This window comes from Scomber japonicus, chromosome 3 (genome assembly GCF_027409825.1).
Source record: "Scomber japonicus isolate fScoJap1 chromosome 3, fScoJap1.pri, whole genome shotgun sequence".
In the NCBI taxonomy this organism is placed as follows: domain Eukaryota; kingdom Metazoa; phylum Chordata; class Actinopteri; order Scombriformes; family Scombridae; genus Scomber; species Scomber japonicus.
The window spans coordinates 17551053-17564161 of NC_070580.1; the positions used below are offsets into that span (position 1 = coordinate 17551053).

General features: G+C 39.1%; 1 protein-coding gene across 1 annotated transcript; it reads left to right on the forward strand.

Annotated features, from left to right (window-relative positions):
* The first annotated feature begins 2089 nt into the window (after window positions 1–2089).
* Window positions 2090–8887, forward strand: b4galnt1b (beta-1,4-N-acetyl-galactosaminyl transferase 1b). The gene is made up of 10 exons (XM_053316426.1): window positions 2090–2602; window positions 2730–2906; window positions 3220–3326; window positions 4574–4611; window positions 4701–4881; window positions 5437–5529; window positions 5659–5846; window positions 5949–6089; window positions 6181–6418; window positions 8389–8887. The coding sequence occupies exons 1-10, from the start codon at window positions 2388–2390 to the stop codon at window positions 8604–8606; spliced, it is 1596 nt and encodes a 531-aa protein (XP_053172401.1). The 5' UTR covers window positions 2090–2387; the 3' UTR covers window positions 8607–8887.
* Window positions 8888–13109: the final 4222 nt, after the last annotated feature.

Below are 13109 nucleotides of genomic sequence, written 5' to 3' on the forward strand. Positions count from 1 at the left end.
CGTCCATGTTTTGGGTAGAGGTGGTGACTTTGATTGACTTTTTTTGTCGATTTTTTTTAATCATTAAAATTTGGCAGGGTGGTTAACAACACATTTTTCTGTGGTATGTCAAACTCAGAACACATATTTATTCTTACTTTACCCAGACTTTAAGGGATTTGCAAAGTACATATGAGAGATTTCAGTTCCACAGACAGCATTGAAAAGTTAAAATAAAAACTTGTCTTTTATTTATTCCCTTTAGAACTTTTTTGTGGCTTAAAAAAGGAGTGGGGGTTTCTGATCAAATTCAAAATGGTTGTCAAATGAATTGGCTGAAACTGACACAGACTGTATTTGACAGATTTGCAAACATGAGACGAAAGCAGGTTGTTCAGGGAGAAATCATTGGACAGACATTCTTTGCTCAGTCAGTATAGATTAGTGTCCAATAGCTGCAGCAGGACAACCAGCTTTTCTATGCCTACATCTAAAGCACACACATACACATATCAGACCACACTAGTTGTCATGGCCTCTGTTTGCCATGTCCTAAAAATACATTAATCTATTTCATATTCTTCAGTCTAATAATGCCACCTAGTGACGCAGAGTGAAAAATACAGTTTTGGTCAATAGAGTTAAGTTTCACTTTTGCTTTGTTAAGTGGATAGTTATAACCACAACATAAGTCATAAGACCTCAGCATAGTATAGTGATTGTGAAAGATGAATATGGTTCATTTTGTAAGTTATTAGGATTGCTGTTTCTCAGTTAACATGAAACAAAGCTGTTAGATTTGCTATCACTCTGTCTGTAGACTAAGATGCTGTTTTATGGCATTTCAGTTTCTCAGTGAATTTGTGTCTCTCGGTTAACAAAGACAATGCAACCTCTTCAGTCTGGGCATTTTCCAAACTTTTTCACATCAAGGAGCCCTAAATTGACACGCATTAGACCACTTGATAAGATATTGTCCCAAAGTCTCCCATCTGATAAGACTTTTGCTTTTAGATGTTTTACAACAGAAAGTGTATGAAACCCATGGTCAAAATAGTCTGTCAGCCTGAATCGTCAGTCTGTCATTGTGTAAATATGGATGAAATTACAGTAAAAATAAATGCCCCCTTTTTGCCAGGGACCCTCTGGAACACCCTTAAGGCCCCCTGGAGGTCCCATATACCCTACTTTGAGAAGCACTGGTTCTGCTAGCTGGAGAAATGGCTTCAACCACAGAGAGGGAGTTCAGCATACCAGTAATATCTCATAAACACTCACAGCGGAAACAGAGGTTTTGTTCAGCTGAGCGATAGGAGAAAAGGCTCATTGTGTAACTGGCATGTTACTGGAAACGAGACATCTGCTGTTGGTAGACGTAGCAGAGACAAAGTGAGGAGGGGATATATGATAGACGATAACAAAAGGAGCAGAGAGAGGTAAGGAGGGAGAAAACAACTCCCAGATGTGAGTTTTCTTTGTGTGATTAAGCATTGAAAGGCTGACTTTAGAGCTGATGATGATACTGAGCTATCTGAACTTCACTCTACTAATCCAGCAGATCAGTGTCTGATCCATAGCTCCATGAATGTTACTGTGTCTAGTGTTTTGTGACATGTTTAATGTGTTTCAGTGTCCATGTTGCTACTTGTTTGTTGTCGATGTGACGATTGTGATGCCAGAGCATTTTCTGATGCCCTGTAGAGCAACATGGATACAATCGAGAGCAGTGTTTTTCAGTCCCGGTCCTGGGGCACCCCTACCCTGCATGTTTTACATGTTTCCCTGCTTCTCAACACCTGATTCAAATGAATGGGTTGTTATAAGACTTCTCCAGAGCTTGAGAGCCATTTCCTTCTGTGGCTCCACTGTAAATGTAACCACAGGGCATTTGGAGACTGTTTGGAGCCAGGACGATGATTGGAGGATGAGTTTTATACAAGTCCATCTTGAAACAATACTTCACATGCTCGTGTGTGTTTTGAATAGTTTACTGGTTGCTCCTTGATGTTTTTAAGAGACTGAAAACAAACATTTACGTAAGGCTAATATGAGTTTGTCAAATCAAGACTTCCACAGACATTTTACCACAAAGTATTTAGTATTTTCCGGACAGTGTGTCCTCGCCAAGCTGTGGGTGAAAGAAGGTGCAGTACCTCAGAGACTCTTGTACTTAAAAGACAAATTTGGGAGATTCCCACGATCTGTCTTTCTCAGGCTGCTGAATCACATAATAGGTCTGGCTGAAATATGCATTTTTGCTGCAACTGTGGACTGAGGATTTTGTCGTCTGTCTGTTATTCTGGAGATGTATTACTGATGAATTGACCGCTAACTCTTTCAATGTACATATCAGCATGTGATGATTATTCTGTAAACTCTCATCGGCCTCATCTGTCTCAGGTTTTAGGATGCGCTCCCTGAGGAAGACGTTGTTGCTCGCCATCCTGGTGTCTGTGGTGCTGGTACTGGCCCTCCTCCATTCATGGCCCACCCGGGGCTACACCACAGTGGATGTATGGCAGCGACCAGGGCCTATAGTAGAGAGGCATCTGGAGGAGAGGCTCCCAGAACCAGACCACCAATTAAGCAACATCCCCTTTCATGTGAGGGACAATGTGGCGAGGTAAGAAGCATTTAAAAAAAAAAACATGTTCATTTCATTCATCTATCAACGCTTCAGCACAGCAGACATCAGCGTAAATCTGATTACCTCACACACACATACGTTTCCCTGATGATTCGCTCCCCAGCTTGTTGGCACGTAACGGATGCTTATGTGAGGGTGAGGGTGGAGGAGTGAACCTGCCCTTCGCCCAACTCTTATTCCCGCGGGTGTCAGCTTACCCACTGCACACTGCCTTTGAGGCCTCTGAGCTGGAAGAGATGAAGAGGAGACGGGCCAAGGAGTACAAGAGTTTTCAGAAGAGGTAAACCAAACCGTAAAATAGAGATGTCATAATTAAAGGTGCTCTCTCTCTCTCTCTCTCTCTCTCTCTCTCTCTCTCTCTCTCTCTCTCTCTCTCTCTCTCTCTCTCTCTCTCTCTCTCTCTCTCTTATTTACTCACCCTCTCTGGTCTGAATAAATTAACCCTAACTCTAACCCTCATAAACAATAACCTTTTGGTATGAACCACTCAGGATTCATTATTCCACCACCAACTGATCCAGTCAAGAATGATACAGTCTTTTATTAACAGCTGCTGTTGATTCTCCCCCCACCCCCCATCCCCACCCCCTCAGGTCACAGTCATCTGCAGATGTTCTCATTATTGCAGAGGCAAACAATCCCTTACAGTATCCAACACAGGGGGTGGAGGTACGACCCCTGAAAACAATCATCATCCCAGGTATGACTGCAGATGGAGCAGGACACACATTTACACAGGACTCATTTGTTAGATTAGACTTTTGTCCAACTGTTAAAACCAGATGTTGTGGTAGTGCTTGCACAACAGTTCAACAAAGCTACTTTTTTTTAAAATGATAATTTATTATTAACTGTTATTTCTGTAGGGCGGGTTCATTGAGAGTTTGTTGTCTTTTCCACAGCTGCCCTGAATACAGGACATACAGAAAATAAAAACAAGATTTACAGTAAATATACAAAATCAGAGACATTCAACCCAAGACATCAAAACACACACATTCACACTGCACTAAATCTGCTGTTTGAAATGAATGTAAGGGATCAGTTCGTATATTTTAGAAAGTAGTAGTAGACATTCTTTAAGAACCAGATAATCCTAGGATTTAGTGTAGTGTGAAGTGAAGACATGAGCTATATATGTTAGAGCAGGGGTGTCGGACTCATTTTAGTTCATGGGCCACATACTGTAAAGCCCAATTTCATCTTAAGAGGGCCAGACCAGTAAAACCATTGTATAATCACCTATAAATAACTTTACTATAATAAGCCATCCACTGTAGGGGTAACCTGATAACAGATACTGGTAAAATGTGTCCGAGCCCACTGAAGAAAAAAATGACTTGTAATTTGATTCAGATTTAAAGAATAATTATATCAAGTTGAAAAAATTGGAATTACTTTTTTGCAATTTTTACACTGTGCAAAGTTATCCAGTGGGCTGCATTCGAACCCTTGGGTTCTGGGCTGCGGGTCATATGTTTGACACCCCTGTGTTAGAGGTTTGCACAGTGCTTTGCAAATAAAATGAATATAGTGTTGTTCCCTTCTTACTGCCATCGATTGCCTCCCAACTTGTTCTTAAATATACAATGATGCACTCTAAAGTTATCACCAGTTTTTAACACCAGCCTAGAACTGATTCATGTTTGTGTGACTGAGTATTGTCTTTCATTTATGCATATGTGAGGCCCAAATACCAAGCACCTATCAAATAATATCAAAAATAGGACTCTGAAAAGTAAATCTGCGAAGAGGTGTATTTGTATAGATTATATTAAAAAAAACTGCAGATAAACACATGTTGACACACAGTCTGCACTGAAAACAATTTGCAGTATGCTATCCCCTTAGAGAGCACACATTTATTCAATTTCCGTTCAGGATGTGGACTAAATAAAGTCTTATGGCTGCAACAACTAATTCTTTAAATTGTAATCACATTTTCAGGCTTGGCCTTACAAGACCTTCCCAGAGACCATTATTCAGTGAGTATTTCAGTATGGCATCTTTAACATATTTTACATATCTGTTGTCTTTCCACCATCTCACCTTCTCTCTGTACATCTTGTTGCAGGTAAACATCACTGCCACGCTGGGAACGCTGAATGTGGCAGCAGAGGTAGATGGGGTGAAAGTCAAAGGTGACGGTGAGATGCACATGTCGCTGTCCAGCAGCGTCCTGCTGAACCTGAACCGACAGCTGCAGTTTGTCACCTACACAAACACGCTGTTCCACCCCAGCACAGTGGACACAGGTGAGACCTCGAAACATGTCATGTTTACTTAAAAAAAAATGTATGGATGACATTTTTGGATAAAACATGTATGTCATTAATGTAATTGAGGCATCATACTACATTTTCAAGTATATATATTTTATAGTCCTGGTCTTCATTTGTTCATTGTAGGAATAATTAAGATGAATTCTCTTTTAAGCAGTACTAATGAACCTTCTAGGTTGGTGGGAGGATATATTTGTAGACGTTTAGACATCTTTTTGTGTAAAGGTGGGCAGCCAATCAGGAAGCAGCCTTATTGCTAAATATATTGCTATAATAGTTCAATGAAAGAATGAACTAAAGCAGGCACAAAGCCTGAAACCAAAGATCAGATTTACTCTTCTGGTTGACTGCCAATCATTTACCAGCTACAGAGCGTGTTAGTTTCAATGGGTTTTTTTCTCTGTGTGCAAAAATAACAGCTCAACAGAAACAACTATTGAGATTCAATATGACAACAGTGGGATGACACAGGTTAGATCCTATTACGCTAATCCAGTCAATTAAAAGTCTTTTTTTTGTATATTTCAGTGCAGTTTGAGACAGAGGGGCATCAAGCCGCCTTCAGTATAAAGATCCGTCATGGTGTAACACCAAAACTGTACAACACAGGATCCAAAGGAGGTACAAACACACCACCTGCATGTAAACGGCATCCATAACCACAGTGAAATATTCCATTATGTAAAAACTGAACTGATGTATTTGCAGGTGAATTTTCTGTAACTCCTGTCTGATCCTTCTTCTCTGCAGACTACAATGTCAGTGCCCTCGTTACTATAGCTACCAAGACTTTCCTGCGTTATGATAAGCTTCAAGATCTTATCGACAGCGTGAGAAGATACTATCCCACTGTCACCATAGTAATTGCTGATGACAGTGAAAATCCCAAAACCATCTCTGGGCCTTACATCGAGCATTACATCATGCCTTTTGGAAAGGTAGGGAAGTGTGGATGGCAAATATGTTAGAAGATTCACAAAATACACGTTCCTGTTGTTGCTGTCTGGATCTCAAGCTAAGTGCTGTGTGTCGTACTGTAGGGCTGGTTTGCTGGACGGAACCTGGCAGTTTCCCAGGTGACCACAAAGTACGTGCTGTGGGTGGATGATGACTTCATTTTCACAGCCAACACCAAGCTGGAGAAGCTTGTGGATGTTTTAGAGAGGACCACTCTGGATCTGGTGAGTGACAGGCGAAATAACTACTGTTTTTTCTCTTGAGATGCCAGTCACTAACGTCAGAGGGTGTGTGTGTGTGTGTGTGTGTGTTCAGGTGGGTGGTGCAGTGCGGGAGGCCACAGGCTATACTGCCACCTACAGACAGACTATATCCATTGAGCCTGGTGAAGAGGATGGTGACTGTTTACACATGAGGAGAGGATTTCATCATGTCATCCAAGGCTTCCCCAACTGTGTTGTGACTGATGGGGTCATTAATTTCTTCCTGGCTCGCACTGACAAAGTCCAGCAGGTCGGTTTTGACCCACGCCTCGCCAGAGTCGCTCACCTGGGTGAGTACAGTACAAACACTTCAGCAGAATTACTTTCATATTAAAAACACAGAGAAGATGGGACCTCTGATATTACAGTATTGCGCAATATTCTTTATCCTTTAGTGAGCTTCCACAAAGTGATTGCTTGTCTTCCTTGGTTCCACACTACATGACAAACAAACAGTGATTTAAATCATATGATCAAACAAGCCAAATGTAGATAACAGAATATAATTGAAAGTGTCAAGAAAGGAACACAAAGAAAATATTTTTAAAAATCGAAAATTTGAAAAAAAACGCAACCATAAAAGTTCTATCTTTGTAAGATCGATCAGATTTTGTTTCAATAAAATATATAAAATATTTACTGTATAGTTTTATTACATTATTACAATATTGTCAATACTCATTAAATACTAAAGGTAGCTCTTTATATATGCTACAACATGCAACATGCTGGTAAATACACATTTAGTGTGTAAAGAAAATATCCCTATTCTAAACTGTGTGCTCGTTTTATACACTATAACACAACAATAATCTACAACTTAGTAAATACAATTTAGCTGTTAGAAATGTGTTTACTTTATATACCAACGGGAAAATATAGAAAATATGTGAAATATGCATATGCCCATGAAGGAAAGTTTCTGCTTGTTGAACATAAAAAGAGATGTATTGATTTATTTTGTATTCTCTGTATATTGCCACAAACTGCATGCATAACGCATTTAGTTACAAGTGAACTCAATGTGCTTTACAATAAAATGCACGCACACACACACACACACACACACACAAAGACAGAAGGGGACAGACATCCATCCCACAGACATTAACCACGCACGCACGCACACACATAGTAACAAGTCATAAGCCTGAGAAAATAGCAAAATTTGCAGCCTGTGTTTTTGTCACAGTAGTGTGGACACATCTCATGAGATAAACATCTCATTCAAGTTTGGTGTGCATAATTGTTTATCTGTCCTTATCCCAGTATAACCACTACTTGTGTGTGTGTAGTATGCAGTCGGGGCACGGCAACAAGAACTGAATGAGACAGATACACAGAAATTTTTGCCCTTATCGTAGAGTGAGCTGAAGGAAGCTAATGTTAACATGCTAACATGGTATACAGGTATAATGTTCACCATGTTCACCATCTTATCTTGTTGTGTTAGCTAATTAGCATTTAACACAAACAGCTCAGGATGTTGGGAATATCATTAGTTTTGCCAGAGTTTGGTCATGAACTAAAAAAAAATTAAACATGTTAAAATGTTGACATGATGATGATGCTAGTGGGAAAGTTTAATGATCACCACATTTTTTACAATTCATCCTGAGGGAGGCATGAATGTCTGCTCCAGTTTCCATGGCAATCAATCAAATATCTGTTGAGATATTTCACACAAAAAAGCTAAAATGTCAAGGCTAAAAATATGGGCTCTAAAGCCAGCAAAACAGCAGACTTAGAAACAACACTGTTTGACCACCAGGTTGCACTGTTTAGTTAAAAATATCACTAAATTATGTTTAAACGCTAAAGAGAGATGGTATTCAAAAACAAAATCGCTCTTGCGAGGAGAATTGTACTATGAAATTTTCTTATCAGCACATGCCAACATCACAGAGTCACTGTACTGCAATAATTGAACTAAATGCATGCATCAAAATGAATTAAATTCAATTAGGAGATTGTATCACTCCAATCCCCTAATGTCCAATTTTCCCATTTTCCATCTCGGCTAAATAGTTGATAAAAATCGAGTCATTGCACATTGTCTTCATTTAGGCATGTGCATGTGCATCATTATTTCATTTTATTTCACCCAATAGTCAGCTTGACATATTTAATATCTTTGGAAGCTTTGAGATCTCCACCAGAATTTTAAATAGTTCTGTGAGTTTGAACTAAATTTCGCAAAGACTTTTACCAAGTTTTGCAAGTATGTGTTTGAAATATTTTGTTTTTGTTTGTTTTTCAGAGTTCTTCATCGACGGCCTGGGATCTCTCCATGTGGGCTCCTGTGATGATGTCATTGTCAACCACGCAACAAAAATCAAACTCCCCTGGGTCAGCCAATCAGAGAGCGACAAGATTTACGCCAAATTTCGTTACCCACCGGCCTCCTCTGATGCCACACACACGAAAAATGGCCTTCTGTTCTTCAAGAACAGATTTCAGTGTTTGACTCGTAATTAGCCCCCACTCACTTCGTTACCCTGAACGTTCCTCTGCTCTTCCTGAGTTGCCAAAGAAGTTCTCCTCCGCTGCGCCCCGTCAGATAAGATTTTAGACAAACTCTTTTGTTTGCCTTCCCTTGAACACCTTGACAGCGGTTTTCAGGCTTCACTGTAGTAAAAAAAAAAGTCATTGTGCCATTAGGGCACATTTAGCATGTTTATTCTATCAGTGCACTGCTCCACGGTGAGCTAAAAAGTCAATATCCAGAAGCCTGATATGAAATTTCAGGCTCTCTTCTGGAGTGGAAACAAAAAAGTAAGCTGTAGTATGTCGTCTTGTTTACAGAGACCTAGTTAATTGCAAGTGACAGCATCATTGTGATTGATTCAAGGTTATGAAGGGATTACGTTATGTGTTTGTCAAATCTTATCTGGCTTTACATCCTTGAGAGCTTTGGGAAAAATTTAAAACCAACAGGTAGCAACTAGATTCATTGTCATTTTATTCTAATATGAATAGAGGTATGTGTGTCCTCCTTCAATTTGCACTATTCAAAAAGACGGAAAAGCAATAGTGACGTCTGAGAGCATGACGAGGACTCACCGTTAACGAGGACAAAGGGACACTTCCTAGAGAGTGACAATCCTGTAGACACAGAGCATAGGTGCCCTTACCAATGCCACATGAAGAACACATTGAAAACTTTTCACCTATGATACCTGTGCTCCGTGACTGGCCGAGCCAAAGGTTCAGCTGATGGCTTTGGGGTGTTTTTATCATTTTGTGTCATGATTTTGCTAACCCGTCACCCAGAATTTTTTGTGTCATTTGTGAGTGAGGAGGAGAAACTTTTGGTCCCATCCATCTGGAGTCAGAGCTGGTGTTACTTGATCTGGGAGCAGCTTTGTTGTATTTCTTTTTGTCCTTGTCTTTTGCTGCCTGCCACTCAGCAAGTTTCTTCAGCAAGCATTTTAAGACGAGGAGAGCACGCTGGCGAATTAGAATAAAAGTGATTGCATCTTTAACTGCTGCCTAAAAGAAAAGTCGGATTAACCAAAGTGCGTGTTTAATTTGTCCTCATTATAAAAGAAGAAAAGAGAAGGAAAAAACAAGCACGATGAGACAGAATTGATGAGCTTAGTTGACATCTTGGTATGAAATGAGTAGACAGAGCATGAGAGGAAAACTCTCAGTGATGCCTTGTGAGACGATGTCAATGAAACAAGGTGTGGATGAAGCACCAAGGCTTGAAAATCCTCTTTTTATACCAATGGCTCCTTTTTTGAGATGTATGTCAAAGACTGTGATACACACTGCCTGAAGTGATGATGTTCTTTTATACCATGGCCTTTAGATGGCGCCTTGTATCACTCCATTGTTTCTGAAAAGTCAAATTACTACTTTGTTTTTAAATGTTATTTGTTATTAGCAAAGAGGTGCCGGAAATTTTACCAGCAGTTATTATTATTTTTATTTTTTTAGTTATTTATTTATTTCCAGAGGAATATTTAGAACTATCTCGTATGATGGCAGAACTGGGAAAGGAGGTTGCACTTAAACAATGGGATTGTCATTGGAGTGCTAAACCCAAAAGGACAAAATATTAACATTTCAACTGCTTATTTAAGCTCACCTCAGATTGTGTTTCTGCCTGCTTTTTCTTTTTCGACACCAAATGTGGACAGGGATCAGAATCTATGACTACATCAGTGAAACATAAAAAGGCTGTTGTATAGTTGTGTGTTCAAAAACTTGTCTCACGTCAGGATTTGTAAGTGTTGACAGATCTATTGCTGAGCTGAAAACTATTTCTAACAGTCATATTAATTGTGTTGGCACTGACATTTATCTTGCTTGCTTCACCCAAAAACCACTAGCGTGAGCCTTCTGATCACGGCAGATTTGTTTCAATTTGATGCATTATGAAGATTTTTTTTAATTTATAATGTTGACATATTAAAATGTCTGTGGAAACAATGAATTACTTTGAATTACTTTGAGTGCGGAACAGTTAAAACAAGGGAAATGGCATTGTGAAAACAGCCACAGGTTCAGTCTACATTATCATCAAGTGTCCTTTAAGACATCGCTGTCCAGACACTCATTGTAAAACAAAAAGTATTTAAAGGTCATATTTAATATGTAATCAAGCACCAATGTTTGCATTGTTGTTGCTGTTTCCTTCAGCAGTTTCCATCAATCCTCGACTAAACGTTGGACTGTTACTGTACTTCAACCACAGGACTCATATTTCATACTCATATTTCATGTTTACTGTGTGATGTGAATATTATTTGATGTCTGTTTTTTTGTTGTTGTCTTTAAAAGAGTCAAACACAATAGTTTGCACCTGTGTCTAGAAGTCATGTGATCTTTTTTTCAGTTCTTTTTGATCAGTTCACCTCATTACAGTCAAACCCTTGCCAAAGTCCAAGAGTAAGTCATTTTCAAAGGATGACGAAGATTAAGCAAATTAGAGCCAAAAAAAAAATCTTAAGATGTGAAATGGGGGAAAAAAAGAAAAGAAAAATAAAGACTGAGCAACAGTATAATGTTTTTTTTGCGGGTTGACACTGATAGGATGAAAAGTACACTATGGAAAACAAAAGCTTGTCTTCACATGAGAAACATCTGCTAACTAGAAATGAATGAGCAAACTGTGAGGAGAAAACCTCTCAGCTCATCAGGGAGGTGAAGGGTGAGATGTTGTTACTGGGACAGATACAAAATTGAAAAAACAAAAACATTCCCTCTGAACCTGGTTAGACATCTAATACGACACCGTATTCTCACACATGCACACGCACACACACACATACTGCCATGATGTACCAGACTCAAAATGAGAGGCACCTTCAGTCAGCCAGACAGACACATTCATACTCACATCTATGGACAGTTTAGAGTCTCCAGATCATTCGAGTTGTGTGTCTTGAGAAGAAACATGCAAACAAAGGATCATAGCCAAGAGGCATCCAGCTGACCCAGTGGTTTAAAATGCGTACTTTAAAACCACAACGTCCCCACATTCATTCCAGTGAAGAACTTCTGTTGCATGTCATTCCCCGCACTGAAATTCTGTTTGTATTTTTATTGCAAACTAATTATAGTAAATTTCCCTTCCAGTCAGAAATGTGTTTTTCTTCTGGTCCTTTCAGCTGGATGTTTGAGCTTCACTGAGCAGAAGGATGTAGATGTAGATGCAGAGTTTTTCACTAGAAGGCTGTTTTGACATTCATCTGCTGAAAGTGGAAAGTTTCTCTGTGCTCAGTTAGTCATTTGGAGCCAATTGTGGTCCTGTCTGCAACTTCCAGAGAAGAAGTGGGAGACATCTTGCATCCAGCAGTGGGCTAAAACCTTTTTATAACACATAACACATAACATATTGACAGATTCTGGATTTTTCAATGGAAGAGAAGGACTAGATGTAATTTTAAAGATTTTACACAGCAATTGAATGTTTTTGTGGGGGAAAAAACAGCCAAACAATTTATTCAAGCAGAGGATTTTAAAACATGACTGGAGGGGATCTTTAAAAAGAAATAAAGACCAGGATCAAAGTTCAAACGCAGCATATTTACAAGACCTGTAAAGGTTTGCTTGGTATCCATGTTGAGTACAGCTCACAGGGAAACACATATAAAGTGTTTAGGAGAGCAGAAATGTTATAAAAGATGCAGGCGTAGTTGTCAATAGCAGCAGTGTGAATACATCGTGTACGTCTCCAATCTCACTTGCACTACTGGCCCATTGTGCAAATGAACAATGGGCCTCTGGGACCTGATGTGTCATAGATACAGATCGCTTCGAGCCAAAACAAGCAGTTAAGATGTTTGCTATGTTAAAGGGAATTTGAATGAGATCCAGGAAGTCTTTCAGCTGGAGTGTTAAGGTGCTGCAGGCCTTTTGGAAATCCACGTGGGAGCACAGTGGCACACGCAATATGAAGACACTGACAAGAGTTTTGTTTTTGCTTCCTGTGATGTGAGCAGCAAAAGAGATTTTAATATAAATGAGTCTAGTGTAAGGTAACTTCAGCAGGGCTTCCTGTTTGAAAATGTTCTGCTTTGTTCCTGTTATTTCCTCAGCTCACCTTTAATTTCACTAAATTTGTTGGCAAATACATTATTTACAATTACAATATAAAGATAGATATATAAAGATATATTTTTTACATTGTTATAGATATTTATATTGTTCAATTAAGGAATTTCAAATTGATAATGTGATTCACAAATTCATAGTTATGAGCATGATCTTCTTTAACCACTCAACTAGATACCAACAGCTTCTCTGTTCTGACATACAGTAGATTTAGTTTAGATTTAGTATAAAAAATTAATTAAGACAGTGGAGGCAAAGAAAGCCATGAGTACACATTGCATATTATAACATAAACTTATCTGCAAGTTCAGACCTGGATCTTTTCACTGAGGCATTATGGATTGATAGTTTAAGGGATTTTAAGTAAAATGTAAAATGTTTCCTGTGATTAGGGAGTTGTGAAATTGTTTTGTGCTC